Genomic DNA, 17841 nt, shown 5'->3' on the forward strand with positions numbered 1-17841 from the left:
CCTCCGAAAAAGTTTAATTAGATTTGAAAAGTGGCTTAAGCTCTTACGTGACTTTGACGTGTATGAGCACCATCACAAATGTTCACACTATGAACCTGGTACTGCAAGGTGATACAGCTTTAGTGGAAAAATGTTGTATCCCCAAATCCCACTGAAATTGGTAAGTTTCAAGGTGAGCAGCATCTCAGAAGACATGGTCAGTGTTTTGTTGAACTGGGAATACCTGGGAACTCGGAAGTCTGTGGAAAATCTTTCATGAGTTTGGTGCACCAGGAATTTTGAGTTGCAGCACTCAGACACTTAGCTGATAGTTCAATGATATTAAAGATCAAGAAAACAGAAAAAGATAATTGTGTAGGCCTTTGTTCCCAAACACACATTCTCCATTACCGCAACATGCACTACATCACAGATACTCCTCTTCAGAAGGTATTTTTCATTAAAAAGGCCTAAACTCTGTTACTGGGAACATCATACACATCATCACAGCTGAAATATATGTAATGTTTACATATTGTCATCTGTACATTTCATTCAACACAGATAATTAAATAAAACTAAAATTAATCATATACATCAGTAATATTTTTAACTTTGTAGTTAGTTTAATGGCAATTGAGGAAGCTGTGTATCTATTTCAAAGTAGTTTACAATTTGTTAAAATATATTATTTTTAAATTCTGTTAAAATACCAATTTTTAGAGGGTGGTATCAATTTCCATTCCTTCAAAGAAATCTTGAAGTAATAAAACTTTTACTCTGTATTTAATATTTAAGCCAGTGGAACATCTTTAAACAGTTCTCCATGTACAATTCTAAGAATTACATTCACTTCCTAATAACCGATTTAACATCTTTGTAAGAGTCTGAAACACTCCTAGTTTTAAAATTTATAGAAGTGTATTTAGGACAGTTAGCAAGGGTAGAGTTGATTTTTAAGTAATGATCAAAATTTACTGCTTTGGCGAAGTTATACCTACTTAGATTAACCGGTAAGTTTGATACTATTTGTGTTCAAGCAAAAATATACTATTATTGTGAAAAACATGTGAGTGCTTTTAGGACTCTTTCACACTTAATTGTGCTTGATGTCACTTGCAGAACTGCCGCTGATGTTGCCAGGAGCAGCACTGAGCCCATAAAGTTTCTTCTTATGTGGCTGGATCTGTCCCACCACGCAAAGTCCAGAGCAAGGGGTGAGGCTTACAGTAACATCTATTTATAGTCCCTGCTTGCTCTGGGAAGCACAAGCAGAGAGTGAAATGGGATATGTCCATCCAGTTAGGTGACTGGGAACCCTCAGGGGAGACAAAAAGCGAGCACCACCTGGGCTGTTGAGAGAGGGACACAGTGCCTGAGTCTCTAGCAGGCCACCCAAAATGAGGTGCAGGCTCCTTGCAGTCCTTTCCCACTGCCCACTCTCACAGCAGCCACTTGTAGTTTCACGTTTGATCAGTCTTGCTTCTGGATTTTTCAGTGTACAGCAGTTTTTGCTAAAAAGTTTAATTTCTGACGTTCATCATTCATCTCCTCTTATTAAAGTGCTTTTTGGCATATCCTAACAGGAGCAGACTTGACCTGCAGGTTAGACTTTGATACAGCCAAGCCACGGCCAAAGCTATAGCAATCAAGATAATCTCCCTCCCTCCACTAAAAAAAGGCTAGGTAAAAGTAGATATTAATAAAGCAGCTGTTTAATGTCAATATTCAGAAATAATGAGCTTTTTCCTCTAAATTTCTATTTTATGTGGTGTAGCTCTCTTTAGTGATTGAAAGTCTACAATTTAAAAAACCTAGCAGTGATGTAGGAAAAGATATTTCTTCACACTACATGAACATCATCTCATCAATACTTCTGCTATAGGATGCTGAGAAGAGTCTGTTGTCGTTGCTGTACAAGTCCTCAGAGTATCTTGGGAAACATAAGGCATGTTCTTTAATCGTGCTGCGAGTCATGACTCTACGTGCCACCTAAACCAGACTCAATTAAACAACATATCCCCTTCTGGGTGGATCCCAAAGTTGTTGCTCACTGTCACCGCTTTTAGTTGGCCCTACAGCTTAATGTATGTAGTGCCTTTCCATCCCCTGAGAGGAATACGCCATACCGCATTCGTTCTGGTTGCTGCTGTCTTTGGTGACACCCGTTTGGAGGTCCCCCAACATGAGTGTTTACCCCCTCCATTTCTAGGCATACAAGAGAATATATGAGAGGAGAACAGAGAGTCCTTGGGTTTGGTGTGACTGTTGGAATCAGCTGCTCCCAGTACAAACAGTTGCATGTCACTCCTCTATCTTGATATTTAAGGACAGAGAGCTTTCCCAATGCCAGCAGGAGTTTTTCAGGGCAAAAAACCCTCTGGGTATTTTCTTAGATGACTGCTCACAGCTCCTTCACTTTGCTAGAAGGACTTCACCATGAGAAGCTTACCTTCCTGCATATTTACCAACAGCAAATCCAGTAAGTTCCAAGTAAGAAGGAACTGTATGCATCAGTTCCAAGTACCCGAGAATTTGGAAAGAAATCTTTGCTGCATTTAGCCTGCTCTCCTTTCTAGCAAGGGCAAGGAAAGTATCCTGTGGTCCTGCCTGGCCTCCTGCTCTCTTGTCTCTGGCATGGATGGCCAGTGGCTCTGCACCTGGTTTTCACCTTCACCCTGATGTCAATTGACCTTACTGGGCTTCTGTCAGGTCACTGGGGTAACCGCTGCAAGAAGGTTTCCCTCTAATCCCCTGCCAGGCTATTTTCTTGGCAAGAACCCGCATTGGATACGTGACATTTGCCTACTTTTACTTTTAAGCCTCTTGTAAGAGGACACCATTTTCTAATTCTTCCACTTTAGGACCTTTCTGTTTCATTTAAATTTGAGACTTTCTGCTGCTGCCTCCTTTTTTATGACATCCACTTATATGACAAGTATATAAACTGAAGTCCAGAATATTTAACACTATAATACTACCTAGCAGATACTCTAGTTTAACAAGAAATGTAACATAATTTAATTTTTTCATGAAAGTTTTGTGATTTATTTTATATTGTGATGCATTGCATGAATCTAAAAACTTTATGATGCAAAAATGGATATACTGTCTATGGTGAGTGTAACTTGCAAATGTACAGGCAGAAGTATATTTAGAAACTGAGGGTTTTATAACACAATGGAAAACTAGAGGTAATAAGTTGAACAAAGCTGAAGCAACCTGATCCATAATACTATACTGATAGGATTGTCTTCTATAAGTGTGATGAACAGTTCTTTTTGTGAATTACTAGGCTATAAGAAGTCTTCCTAATACATTCAGATTTAGTACATCAAGCAAGGAATGCATCTATTGCCCTGTAGGCTTTTTCCTGTGGTTATAGAGATCAAATTCTAGGTATTTTATTACTTATTTGAAGCAAAGATCCAAGTAAGGTAGATTTCTCATTGTCTAACAATTCATCACAGTCAGTTTTTGCAGCTAATAGTTTTCATCTCTAAGACACTGTAGTAAATTTGCAGATGATTATATTTAAGTGTCCCTCTGCAAGGTATTACGTGTCTGCCTGTAAATGACAGCGAAGAGATAAGCAGGCAAAGCTGGCTGAATTCACGAGGCCCATACAGTGCAATTCACAGAAAAGTTTGGTCCTAGCTGTTCTCTAAATGTGGAAGGAGATATTTTTTTTTTCCAAAGAGGAATAAGATACAGTAATAATAGTAGTATTATGCAGGCAACACAGGTTAATTTCTACTTCCAGATAAATAATGTTCTTGACATATTGCTGAGTGAGTCTTTTACTATGCCTGAAGTACTACATAATGCATTACTGAGCGCAGACAAGAGCATATTGTTAGGGCATTCTCTAGTGCAAGCTATATCTGTCCAAGTAGACTTCTAAAACCTGTAGGAAAAGTTTCCATGTATTATCAAAAATTGTATTGTAGCCACTAGAGAACACAATTCTCCCCAGCATGCTTTTGAGAAAATTGGATGCAAAATGTTTCAACTGCAGAGGCACTGTATCTAATGGCCACAATTTATGAGTTAAAAGCCCCATCTAGTACTAAACATGGTGTACAGCCTTGAGTCAGCTACGAGAACAACATGTGTCTGTGTATTTGTTTAAAAGGGAGTACATTTATCAGCAAAATCCTTTAGAAAGAGAAGTTTGAAGGAACTTCATTATTGAAAACAAAGCTCTATTTTTTAGTAATTGTATTATACATAAAGAACTCTTGGAGGCATATCTACCACATTTAAAAATTTTCTTCACAGGAATGTGTACTTAATATGTCTTAGCAAATGAACTGCAAGAAAGGAGATAAAAACATAAACTCTATAAATGAAAATATTGTTTAGAAAAGGGGAATAACAGAGCACATGACATTACTTCATCAAAGAAATATGATCTCATAAAGTAACAATTTCTCATTGCAATGCATGGAGAGCAATGCATGTAGGAAGAGGAGAGTAGCCAGCATGGTCATTCATGGCGATGTGAGAGCAGAGAAATTTGCAGGCACAGAGAGTGTGCACACACAGATCCACTAAGTTTAACGAGAGAAGGATCACAGGGTAATGGACATTTGACAGTACCTTCACACTCATTTTAAAGAGCAAATTATAGATTCAGTATTAAAAAAGAACCCTAAGGAATTAAGCAAACAACACTGATATGTGTGTGACTTAACCTTATGAATTAATACGGTTCCATCACTTACATATTTTTGAATCACCATGACTAGTTAAAATATTTGTGAAATGACTCACTAAAATGCATGTTAAGGAGGAATGGTGGTTTTTTCTGTTTAGTGTTAATCTTCCTGATGAGGCTGTTTTGCTTTTTTATGAAAAGCCTGACTGATGCTACCACCTGCTAACTTGGGATCATTATATCAGATTATTTCCTTCTTGCTGTACAGAACAGTGCTGGAATTCAGCTGGTGTTTTTACATACTGGTGATAAGATTGTAACAGTTTCTGTAACCTGTACTTTAATCTAGGGGGTTTCCTCGGGAATATTCTTCTAATTTTAGCTAGTTCAAAATGCTGCAATCATGAATTAAAATATTCAGAATCTGATGACTGGGGTTTTAAGAATTATGCTTTCCTTACTCATAATTTAGTTTGGTTCCCTACCAAATCCAAATACTGAATTTACTTTAGATCTTTTACTTTTTTTTTTTTTTTTTTTTCCAATTTCTACTTGTTTTGTGTAGCATTAATTGGCAATAAGATGACAAACCACGGAGGGGGGCATAATATCTGTAATAATAACATCTCATTACTTTAAATGAAGATGTAGACTGTCCATGTCTTCTAGAAACACAGACAGGCAGCCATTCAGAAATTACCGTAACTACTCTTTTTGCCTGAACAGTTTCACAGGAATGCAAACACGAGAGAGCCACAGGTAGTTTCTCCCTGTGAGCATTGATTTGATGTGGCCAGTCTTAAAGAACGGCTAATTTCCAAGTAAATGACTGTATACACTTATCTGCAGTTCCATGCTTTGTAGCAGCAGTTTTCAGGAGGATGTGTGCATGTGAGCAAAGTGCATTGCCCCATAAGAGGGCTGCATGCTGCTGAAATGCCTTTCACGCCTCTAGATAATTCTGTGAGTAGGGAACAGCCTTTTAATTTTATTAAGTATTGAATAAAAGTGCTCATTATTGTCTCAAAGTGTAATGAAAGAGCTTATCGTTACGCATATGTGGGAGACTAATGTTAAAATTAATGTGGAACTAAGGGTTTCTCATTCTTTAGTAACAACTGCATTATTGAGCACAGAAGCTTAATATTTCTCTGGTTTTTGAAATGCAAATATTTAAAAGAAGAGGGAATTAGTCTTAGGAAGAAAAAAGAGGGAAAGAAAGTGTCTTGTTGGCTCAAATTCAAATTACTTTTATTCAAAGTATTATTATTCAAATATTGTCAATGTTGTGACTCTCCAAGGTCTTTAATCAAATGACCTGATGATTTTGCTTCAGGGCTTAGCAAACAGGGTCTACAACACAACACATTTTGCTTGGCAGGAAAGTCTTAGGATTGTCAATAATAGTTATTTGGATTTTGCTAGTAACATTCAAGTTTGTGTCCAAGGTTACACAAAGCACAAAACACACACTTTCAATACTGGTTTTAGTCAAAAAAAGTGTAAGTGACTTTCTAAGTCTAATGTGAAGTGGAACTGTGGCATCTCAGGAAAATACCAGTTTTTGAAGCACTGAGGGAAGTATCCTTGTACTTCTATACCAAACTCCAACAACTTACAAATTTAGTGCACTGGGTGACCTGTCCATTCAGCAGTTTTATCTTCAAATCTGTTCAGGACCTTAAATATACAAGGCATATATTCTGGATCCTGCTTGGTGTTGTATAAACTTAATATCTTTTTGTTCAGTGGCTGAACCAATTTTTTAGTTCCTTTGTTCAGACCTAATCTGAATAGTTTTTCCCCAAAAGTCTTGACCAGAGAATGTAAAAGAGAGAACTGGAAAAGTTTCCACCTCAATGTCATTTCTTTTAAGCTGCCAAAAGGAGAGGAAAAACTCTCCCTCCTCTCCTAAAGGGGAGGAAATGACTGCAGTGATAAGGAAAGAAGTTCTGCCCAGTAACCCCAACTTAGAGAGCTCAACAAGAATGATGCGGGATCCTTGAGTTTATTTTCTGTTGCTGCCTTAATGAGATACGAAACCATGCAACAGAAAGCTGATCTAACTGCTATACTGTAACAGATTTTCCACTAGGGAAATGGAAAGTATGCAATATATAATGGAACAACATCAAGAAAATGGGTTCAAAGCATGCCCAGCTTACTCTACTGAACAGCTAATGGAAACACAAGATCAAATCTCCTTTGGAAGAAATAGGATTAAACACGGTTTTTCCCCTGGATGAATTCTGTAATTGCTGGCTGGGCTAAAATAACTGTCTCCTTCATTAGTTTTGTAAATCTAAAACTAAATTCAGCCAAAATCATCTGCTGAATTTGGATTTATTTATCAAAATAACAATTTCTCTGTATTCTCCTTGAAGAATCGATTAGTCCAGTTAGGGCACCACTACTTTCTGCAAAGTCAGCATGTACATTCTGGCTATCAGGAGACAATCTTTCAGATTTAGTAAAGATGGAGATACAATATTTCTAAGCCTACAGAATAGCAGATTCCAAAACAGGTTTAAAATAGAACAGAAATGAATTAATTTTGCTAAGATACTTAGAATTATATAAACTGGATCAAAAAAATAATCAAAATTACATACGATTTATCAAAGAAAAAAACACTAAAATAAAGGAAGTTCAGGGTTTCTCCACCCAACTTTGAATGTTGAGCTTATAGAGGCCTGGTATAATAAACACAGTTCTTTACATACAGCTTTGTTTCGCTTTGCCACGGAAGCCCTCATCCAGCTTTTGTCTTGGTGGTCAGTTTGGTATTTTCCAAGCTGGGAAAAGTAGTGTATGAAGGAAGATTTAAAAATGGTTTATTTGAAAAAATGGAATGAAGACGGTACCTTCTGGTATGCTAATTCAGTGATTATCAGCTGGCAGAGAGCTGACAACTCCTTTCCTAGAAGATTCTTGCAAGACATGAAGAATATACTCTTTCCAGGAATAGCCTGTTAATGCTATACATAATTTCACTGTCCTTTTGTCTTCAGCAATTGCAGAGTTACGAATTCTAATAAATGAATGGTATTCTAATAATGATCAAGAATATCTTGCCTAGTGAGATACCACAAAGATCCATGAATTTGTGATGTTCCCACATTCTTATAATATGACTATAAGGTCAAAACAGTGAAATTAGTGCAAAACAAGCTCACATCTCCTCTGGAAAACAACACTGTGATGTAAGGGTGTCTCATGATGCTAGTGTTTTGCTCTGAGTAATCTTTTTTATCACACTACAGAGACACACCTCGCGCAGTGAAAAGAGGTCCAGATGCCTCTGCGTCCTTGTAATCTTTGTGCAGCTCACTCGTATGGATAGATACTTTAATAGAAATTTCTGGTTTTGAGGAGTTTATTTCCTGCTAAAGCTAGCATTTCTAAATGGCACAGGATACCACTGGGTAAACACGGATTTGAGTTAGCACAATTAGGAACCGTTTCACTCGCTGTTAACAGTTTGATGCTCACATTTCATGACTGCTGTTTGTGTCTTGGAATGTTAAATTTATATTCTCTTGTGGACTAATTTTAGGGTACTATGCAGAGTGGGACTCTGGAAAAGGTTGGTAGCTAGGAGAGTGCTATGTGAGCCAAATTATCCCTGGCATAACTAACGGGGTTGAAATGAGACATGAATTGGGCCCTATGTCTCTTTGCTGTAAAGAATACTTTCTCTCGAGCCAAAGTAACAGCTGCAGTGTGCTTGTGACTTAAAAAAAAATAAGAGCTTGCTTTTTTGGCAGAGTGAGCACACATGCCTTTGTCTTTACAGTACAGAAATTCTTATTTTTCTGAATGATTTGTATGAAGTCACTTGTACACCTCAGGTTAGAGGGGTTTGTTTCTTGTGCACTCTTCTCTAAGAGTATGCGGTGACCTACGCTTGCCTCCCCTTGAAAGCTGAAATTCCCACAGCTGATACAACAGGTGCACCGTGCTGATGGGGCACAAAGACAGGGTGAAGTTCGGAGCGGGATTCCTGCCCCAGGGTTAGCAGAAAGCACAGAGCAGTCTGCCAGCTTCTGTCCTGGGACACTGAGCCCCGGTACATCCACGGTGCTCGCACAACGCTGGGTGTAATACTGTGTAGCTGGCATATGCCTTTTCACTTTCCTTACCGGGGTATTTGTGATGATACCAAAGCACCCGTCTTCAGTTATAAAACAAAAAAACAATTTTAATCAATTATAAGCTTGTTAAATTACTAGCTAGGACTGCCTGGCACATATTCAATCATTTGCAAATAATACTTTTTGCCAATAAGTTAGTATTTCATAGACAATACTGCAAAATTCCTCATATTGAAAATAATGGAGGATCTCAATAAAAACTAAAAGAAGCAAGTTTCAATGACACGGTATGGCATGCAGTACCTTTCAGTCTCTATGTAAGGCTATATTTCACAGGATAAATCTTGGCAAAATTCTTCCTGTTAAAAAATATAAAAGTAATGAACTTTCCGTTACCTTTGATTAAGGGAAGAGTAAATGTGCAGACATTAACCTTACAGTAAGTCACCATTGTTCAAAAACTATTATGGTGTGAATGCAGACAGCACAAACGTATACATACTCTAGGGAAAAAAAAAAAAAACAAACACTTTTTTTTTTCAGAAGAGCTTTTGAGTCAGCCTAAGAATGAAAAAGATTATTGTGTCAAACTGTTGAATCAATTTATAAGATGGTTTAAAATGCCTACAGATTTCTATTGGTTTCTATACAATTTCATTGATTTCACTCCCTTTAAGTTTGGTGGGTTCATGGGCTCACCTACAGGGTCACCCTGACTTGCTCCCCTGTGCCCTGGTCTCCTCAGTGTTCACACTGCACACACACTGACAGGCTCCTGGGCTCCCTCTGGAGTCACCAGGCTGATGGAAGGGACAGTCCACTCCAGCTCCAGCCAGCAAGGGTGGATGAGGCCATGCCAGGGTTAACTCCCTGGCTCGCCCGAGAGCATCCCCTGCAGCATCCCTGCTGTCCTCACTCCTTCACCCTTCTTTATACACTACTCCAATGCTTACAGACCTTCCAGTCCTGCTCTCAAGACTAGAGAAGACCTTAGAAGTGTGCTATGCAGCATGGGTTGTTTTATTTTTTTTACTTCATACTTGACCAGTGATAATTTCATTTTAAACGCCATTTATTTGGACCCTATGGCCATTTAGCCTCTATTTCACTCATGTCAGTGACAATACATTTGTATTTCAGGGCAACATATATGCTGTCCTTGCTTACTGTGGGGGTTTTCATGGCTAGATCTTCCCCTCCCTGACCAGCCCCTGGAACTATAGCTGGGCTGGCAGGCGGACAGGCACTCTGGGAGGGAAGCTGAGGACCGGGCAAGATGGTGTGGGGTAAGGCGAAGGAGGATGGGGCAAACAGCATCGAATCGACGTCAGCTTTAAGTTATCTGGAGCATGCCCAGAGTCCTTGCTGAAAGGCAGTCTCCGATAGCATTTTGAGGGATGGTGCTGCTGGCCCTGAGTTTCCTCAGAAAAACCAAAGCTGCCTGCAGCGGCAGCGGCAGGGCATGCAGGAACGGCCCAGCTGCCCCCGCGCGCGGAGCAGCGATTCACCCGCGCGCAGGCCTGCGGGCAGCCTTCCCCCTCCAACAGCCCCAGCTCCAGCAGCTGACCGCAGACGGAGCTGTGCAGGAGGCAGGCGGGGTGCAGGTGGGAAGGGCCATGGGATGGCCTGCCTGCTCCGGACAACAGTAGCGCTGATCAACGGGGACTCAAGCCACCCTTGACGTGGTGCCAGGGGTCAGGTGGCTCCATGGCGTGCATACGTATGGTGTAAGTATAACCTCTGGGGCTTCTCGGGGTAAGCATCAGACAAGGTGGTGAATAAGAGAATAAGTGACTGCAAACTGGGCAGATTTGCGCGATGGGTTTAGAGTCCTGACAAGAACAGTAAATAAAGACTCTGAAAGATTGATTTAAATTGTATTCCACAAGATAGAAAAATGCCAAGATATAACAATAAGGAAGTAAAATATATACTTCAGTCTCCTTTTCCAAATAAAATTTGTCCATAATCTCAATTTTTATAACAATTTCACTGACTTAAATGTTGCCTTTGCCCTTTCTGAACAACTGACTTTTACGCTGCTACTATTTTCCACTTTGTGATTTTCAGTCAAAACCACTTAGAAAAAGACCAATTTAAAAAAGTGGAGGCAAAAACGAGTTAAAGGATTTAATAGCTAATCTGTGGTACGTTGTACTAAGGAAGAAATTAATTAACTACTCAATGTGCATTTTTACAAATCCTACTCTTGTCTGGTAAGCCTTAGCTACTGCAGCATGTTAACTGTACAGCACAAATGTTTGAATAATCATGACATCATTGCAGTTCAGTTTGTCCATGCAGTTGTAGAGAAACCCTGAGGAAGGCAAGTGGTTTCAGTGAGCACAGAATTTCCTTGTATTTCATTCACTTGCAAAGCAACTGGCACAACATACTTCATTCCAAACATATCCACTGAAAGAGGTAAGTGAAAAAGAATAAACAGTGTAAATAGATGGATTTATTTCACTAATGTAGGAGGCATTTTAAAGGCAACCATTCAATAGCAAGCTTTAATGTCAATGCAGATTTAATGAAGCCAGAATACATTACATCGCTGAGGACTGCACTTGCAGATGCAAACCAGCAGAGTTCCACTGCCTTAGCTGGAGCTTTACCAGTCTATAACTTCTAGCCTTAAAAAAATCAAATATTCTTAGTTGCTTCTCCTTTCTTCCTCTTCTGTTTCTTTGTGGCCTAAGGCCATTTCCTCCTGACTTTTTTCCCCCTACACCTCTGTTCTTTCAGTAGGTCTAATGATTCTCTTCTTCCCTTCCACTTCAGTCTCTTCAGCTTTCTCCAGTGATGAAAAAACCCTTTTTTTCTTTGTTTCATAGAATTACAGAATGACCTCTGGAGGTCATTTAGGCCAACCTCCTGTTCAAAGCAGGGCTAATTTCAAAGTTAGTTCAGGTTGCTCAGGGCTTCCTTGTCCAGTTGAGTTTTGAGTATCTACAAGGACGGAGACTGCATAGCCTCTCTGTGTCCTTGTTCCAGTGCTCAACCCCTCATCTGAATTGTTAATATTTCATTCTGTATTTTTGCAGTTCTGCTCCTTTAAACAGCTTCTGTAATTCTCCAGCTTTGTTTCATCCTTGTGCCTGTCTCCACCCTTCTGCCTCTTAAAGTTGTAGCAAACACACTATTTCCAGGCTTTCTGAATTTTCTGATGTACTTGTATTTCTTCATAATAGAAATACACTCATTCCTTTGATATACAGGGTTATATTTACTCCTCACAAGATTCAAACTGATGCCATATGGGTAGAGGTCACGTTGAATGACCGCAGCTTATTGCCCAAAGCCATTCAGGTAACATGAAGACTACAAGGGTTGCCTAAAAAACTCCCCTCTTATTCTCCTTTGCTCCTGCACAGCTAACCCATCCTGCATCTGAAAATCAGACTTATGCCTAATACCTGTAGATCTTCAGTGGTTTCTTGAAAGCGTAGTGGCTGCTAAGTATAAAAAGGTGTTCAACTTGAATGCCTGGCATTGCCGGAATCGCCAGATTCACATTTGGAAGATAACTTTTTTGTATAGGAAAAAAATTTGAAAAAAACTGTTGAAAAAATTGGCTCAGTTGGCACTGGACTTTGAGCAGTAGTCCCATGGCACTGCTAGGAGCTACTGGAACAACACTGGCAATCTAAATAAATGTCGTCCATTTTAAACTGCTCTAAACAGGCAGCCCGCAGACAGACATGGACCTTCAATGTTTACTACAGAAGAGCTGTTGTTCCATTCTAATAGAGAATAGTTAAGTAAAGCTCATTAACATGAGATTTAAGAAAAGTAATCTTATTTTTTTAAATATTTGCATTTTGAATTAAACATTGCCTTTTCTAAAATATTGGGAAAATATACATAAATGCATACATAATTTATTAAAAATTGAGTCGTCTGTTTACATTTGCTTTGAAGTGGGCTCTAGCAAAGCTTCGTGCTTGAAGTGAGAACACTGAACTTTGACTTCCCTAATGCTTAGTGCTTCTGCTCAATTTTAGAAGAAATAATTTTGCAAATCATAAACAAGGGAAATAGCACATCTTAATCAGTGGGTATTTGCTTACGCTTAATGAAATAGTGCCCGTTTACTTCATCACTGACAACTGTTTATGTTGACTAAGGAGGGAGACAGCTTGCTGCACTTCGATTACTGTTTCAATGACTGAGATTCAAAAAAGGGGCAAATTATCACTTGCTGGAGAAGTCTCAGGCAGGTGCAACAATTGCTCCTCTCAATTAAATTTCTTCCCATTGTTCATGCATTTTACAACAGTCAGTAAAATCGAAGCATTCATCCTCAAACTTTGCTCTACTACTCTGCGAGCACACCATGTGTTTGATTTCTGCTACAGGACATCTCCAGGTACTGAAACAAGTCTTGTGCCTTCATGCTTCTGTGACAGTGAGGACGGAGCTCTCTCCACCCACCTCCTATTCTTTCTCACCACCCAATGCTCAGAACTGGAGTTTTGTTTACATGTAATGATCAGTCTTCTTCAGTGTATGCAGTTTAAAAGAAATAGTTAGAATTCTTGCTTCTTGTTGGATTACTTTGATACTCCTGGTATTTATAGACATAGGCTTTCTGTTTGTTCTCTCTTTATACAAGTCTTCAGATTTCAAAATTTGTTTCTTATGTGACAGTGCTTATCAGTGTCCCACACAGTGAAAACAGTTTAATATGCATCTGAGAGCTGCCATCTTCAGAGTATTCAAGAAGACAACTCAATATTCTCAACAGGACTCAGTGTTCTCAAGATTATGCTGGATACCAATAGACTTCTCCCAAGTGACCAGTGACAGGATGAGAGGAAATGGCCTCAAGTTGCGCCAGGGGAGATTTAGATTGGATATTAGGAAAAATTTCTTTACTGAAAGAGTGGTCAAGCATTGGAATAGGCTGCTCAGAGAAGTTTTTTTGAACACCATCCCTGGAGGTGTTCAAAAAACGTGCTGATGTGGCAGTTCAGGACATGGTTTAGTGGGCATAGTGGTGTTGGGTTGATGGTTGGACATGATGAGCTTAGAGTTCTTTTCCAACCTTTTCTGGAGAGCACTGGTGGCTGAATAGACAGATCTCACTGCCTGTATTGACTAGATCCCCAACCAGCTTAGAAACATGGCTCACCAGGTAGATATTATCATTTAGATGGATGGTGTTGAAAATGATTCACCCATCTTTAACAGTAATTAGTCATCAACTAAATGAATTCTCCAAGTTTGGCTATTTTTAGTTCCAGGCTACATTCCCTACCCCCCCAGAGATGTAAGTTTAAGCACAGCTGTAAGGGCTAGATTTGAGGACCAAACAACCGAAAATTAGATTTCATTAAAGCAAATTACAGAACTGCCCACTTTTTCTGAAAGGAAATCACTGAAAAGGAAACCACTGTGCTTGTACAGTGATTACCTGAGTATGGCCTCTGAACAACCTGTTTTCGGTAAGGCTGACAACCCACCGGCTCCACGTAAGGGATGCAGCGCTCCCTGAGTGCTGGCACAAGCAGTTTTATGAAGACTTTGCCCGGACGGAATAACCTAAGCGGGGGACCCCGCGTTAAAACAAAACAAGTCCAGTCTGTCGACACCATGGTGTCAGGCTCTGCCTCGAGATCTCCGTCCTTCGAACCTGCGCCTGGAAGTACCTTCTCCCTGGGGCTGACGCGCAGGGGAGGGCGATCGGCGGGGTGCGTGTGGGCGACACCGACCCTGAGGGGACACCCCCGAGCTTCACGGCGCTGCCTTTTTTCTACTCTCAGGGTGAATTCGGCATTGCCAGGCTTCTCAAAGCTCCTTTTTCTTCCTAAATGACACCTCCCTCGGGCACCAGGCGACGTGGGGACAGGGGGTGACAGGCGGCCGGTCGCGGCGCTGGGCCCCCCCCGGACACCCCTTCCCCTCCCGGGGGTGCCGGGGGCCCGGCCCGTGGCGGGCGGTGTGTGAGGGGGAGGCGCCGCGCGGCGGCCGCGCGCGGGGGCTGCCCTCCGCCATTGGGCAGCTCCTGCCCCGGGGGCGGGCCGGGCCCCGGGGCCCGCTTTGAAGTGCGGGTGCGGGGATGGCCACCGCCTGAAGGCAGCCGGGCATCGCCTCGCCTCCCCGCCGGCGGCGGGGGCAGGGGCAAGGGAGGCGGAGGAAGGGACGGGAAGGGAAGGGCCGCCCTCGCCCACCCCGGCGGCAGAGAGCGAGCTGGGGGAGCGGAGGCGAGGGGCTGGGAGGAGAAGGGAGCGCGGGCGCGAAGCGGCTTCCCGTGGGAGCGGGCGTGAGAGGGGAGCGCGGAGGCGGCGGGACAGCGAGGAGGGGCGCGGGCAGCATGGAGGAGCCGCGCGGTGCGGGGTCGGCCCAGGCGGCCGGCGGCTGCTGAGGCAGCGGCCCGGGGGCGCTGCGGGCACGCCCGCCGCGGAGCGAGCCATGCGGGTGGCGAGGTGGCTGGCGGGTCTGCTGTGCCCCCTCTCCCTGCTCGTCACCGAGTCGTGGGGAGTCCGCTTCCACCCGGGACAAGGTAAACAAGCGGCCACAAAGGCGGCGGCTGCCCCGGAGGTCCTGGCCCTGCGGCAGGCGCCGTGCCCTGCGGGGCAGCCGCCGCTCCCCTGGCCGCGGGCGGGGAGGAGGGACCGTTTTCTCCCGGGGGTGTGTGGAGGGCGCAGCGGAGCCGGTTGGGGGTGCGACCATTGGGGTGCCCGGGGGTTGCTGTGCGGGACGGTGGTTGCGGGGCGCCCCGCGGCGGCGGGTGGTGGGGCCGGGGTGGCCGGAGCGGGGTCTCGCTGGGCGGGCTGGAGCGGGTCCCCCGCCCCTCCTGTCACCGGAGCCCTGGCGAGCGCAGCGAATGCCGTGCCAGGAGCCGTTTGGGTGCGAGTGAAGGTCGCTTCTGTGCGGGCGCGTCCGGCTGAGCCTCTTGCTTTCTGTTGCAGAGACCCTACTGAAGCAGCTCTCCTCCTATGAAATCATCACACCTGTCCGAGTGAACGAGTTCGGAGAAGTTTTCCCTCACACGCATCACTTCAGCAGGAGGAAAAGGAGCTTGGAGGCACCGCTGGAGCCCACTGCTTTCCGAACACATTACCAGCTTAGTGCGTACGGGCAGGTCTTCCAGCTCAACCTGAGCGCTGATGCAGACTTCATGGCTGCCCAGTACACTGTGGTGCACATAGGGGCCCCGCAGAAGCAGTCCTCCCCTGATTTGCGTCACTGTTTCTACCGTGGGCATGTCAATGCACAGGAGACGCACATGGCTGTCTTCAGCATCTGTGGTGGTCTGGTAAGCATGTTGGTTACTGCCTCCTGTCTCCATTCATATTCTTCCCCTCCCTGAAAGAAATGTAGCGGGATGCCTTTGCTGCAGAGCTGAGCTGAAACTCTCGGGCACCATTCCAAGTAGTTGGTGATGAAATGTCTTGGCATCGGCAGTTTGGAGTCATGATGATACTTTTTTGGTGGGATATACAAATGCTGCTTTCAAAGGATCTGTTGCTGGCATGTAATAGAATTGGTTGATGTAACTCCTGACACCAAGAACATTATAACAAAGGAAAAAACATGCCTCAGAAACACAATAAGGTATTTTGATAAAATGATGCTGTTAGTTGGCATCAGTTATGCCTTTGTAGCCTTATAGGTACTGTGTGGTTATGAGTGAGGATTAATGGTGCTTGAGATAATGAGAGAAGAACTGGTGTTCATATTTTTCTTCCTCTGCTTTCAGCAATGCTGTAGAGGTGTGTCGTGTTCTAATAGGTGTGCAGCAGTACTCTCTGATCGTATTTCTGTTGAAAGCGAATGGGATGCTTTGTACTAACTTCAGTGTGAGTGTGCCTGTAAAATGCTTAAGAACTGAATTGAGCAAACAAATCAAAACACCATTGATATACATTCTTATCCCTTGATTGCATTCCTTATGTCTTCCAAAATGATAATGAAGAAATAGTATCACACAACTGTCTGCCGAAACGGTTGTACTGTGTTGCTATATTTTATAGTTTTGTGTGTACAAACAAGAAGACCGATACCTAGTGCTTTAGCACATCACTCTTTATTGAAATGGTGAGGACAAGTATGTGTGACATGCGTGCTATGAAAATATGATGTTGTAAATATTTACGATAATACTGTGAATTTGCATTGAGGTTGTTCCATGTTTTTTGCAGTCACTCAGGGAAGTAGAGGTGTGAGACTTTTATTTTTGTGAACTGAAAGAATTGAACTTGGTATTCTAGTCTCTTCCTAGTAGCTTATAGAAAATAGAATAGAGTTGGCCAGATGTGTGCAGGAGGGTGTAAAGAGTGTTCAAAGAAGGTGATACATGTGATGGAAAAGAGGATCAGAAATAATTGGTACTTGAGAGAGACACCTCTGTCTCATGCTTTTTATTGGATATTTGAATATATGCCACCTTGTCTTTGGGTTGAGGTCTATAGGCTTGGCCTAGTCATTGGAAATTACTGGAGAAGCAAGCATTCAAAAACAGTAATTCTGTAGTCATCTAAGTTTTTGCCTATATATCTTGCCTTACAAACAGCTGTCATTGGTTCTTGTCTGCATTATACAAACCCAATTCAAACACCCCAGTATGTTGCACTAACTGACAGGGAGGAAAGACGAGGAATCGCAAATATGTTTCATGTTTCATATTCTAGTAGATGCTCGTATACCATGGCATTGAGAATAGTGTCATACTCCATACAGAATAAATGTGAGAAGTTTTAAAAACTTCTTTTTAATAACTTTTGTTTCCTGTTTTAATTCTGTCCCTGCAAACCATCACTTTTCATTACTTGAAGGGACCATGTGTGCTAAAAATAATTTTCTGGAAAACCTGTACGTACTGCACTTAAGATGTCTCAACTACCTATTATTTAGCAGTTCTCAAACTCTTCAGTGCAAGACCCTCTTCTCTGTAGTAGTTTGAATGTCTTGCTTATCTTTCTCTCCCTGCCCTTTCCTCCTCCTCTCTCTCTATCCTCCTTTACTGATACGTTACAGTCTGCATCATGTATGCTTCCACTCGTCAATCCCCAAATGCCTTTAAACTTGAGCCTTTGCCTCTTCTAGATGAGCCTTGTGAACTTTCGCTTCAGCTTCCAGCTGGACTTCATGTCCTCTGTC

General features: G+C 42.3%; 1 protein-coding gene across 1 annotated transcript in view; it reads left to right on the forward strand.

Moving 5' to 3' along the window:
• Positions 1–15150: 15150 nt before the first annotated feature.
• The window catches only part of ADAMTS20 (ADAM metallopeptidase with thrombospondin type 1 motif 20), a 99027-nt gene continuing 96336 nt past the window's right edge, over positions 15151–17841 (forward strand). The window contains exons 1-2 of the mRNA XM_086472440.1: positions 15151–15241; positions 15651–15997. Of these exons, the coding sequence (XP_086328566.1) occupies positions 15151–15241; positions 15651–15997 (438 nt within the window). The remainder of the gene's footprint in view (positions 15242–15650; positions 15998–17841) is intronic.

Source organism: Leptosomus discolor, chromosome 1 (genome assembly GCF_034619465.1).
Source record: "Leptosomus discolor isolate bLepDis1 chromosome 1, bLepDis1.hap2, whole genome shotgun sequence".
NCBI lineage: Eukaryota > Metazoa > Chordata > Aves > Leptosomiformes > Leptosomidae > Leptosomus > Leptosomus discolor.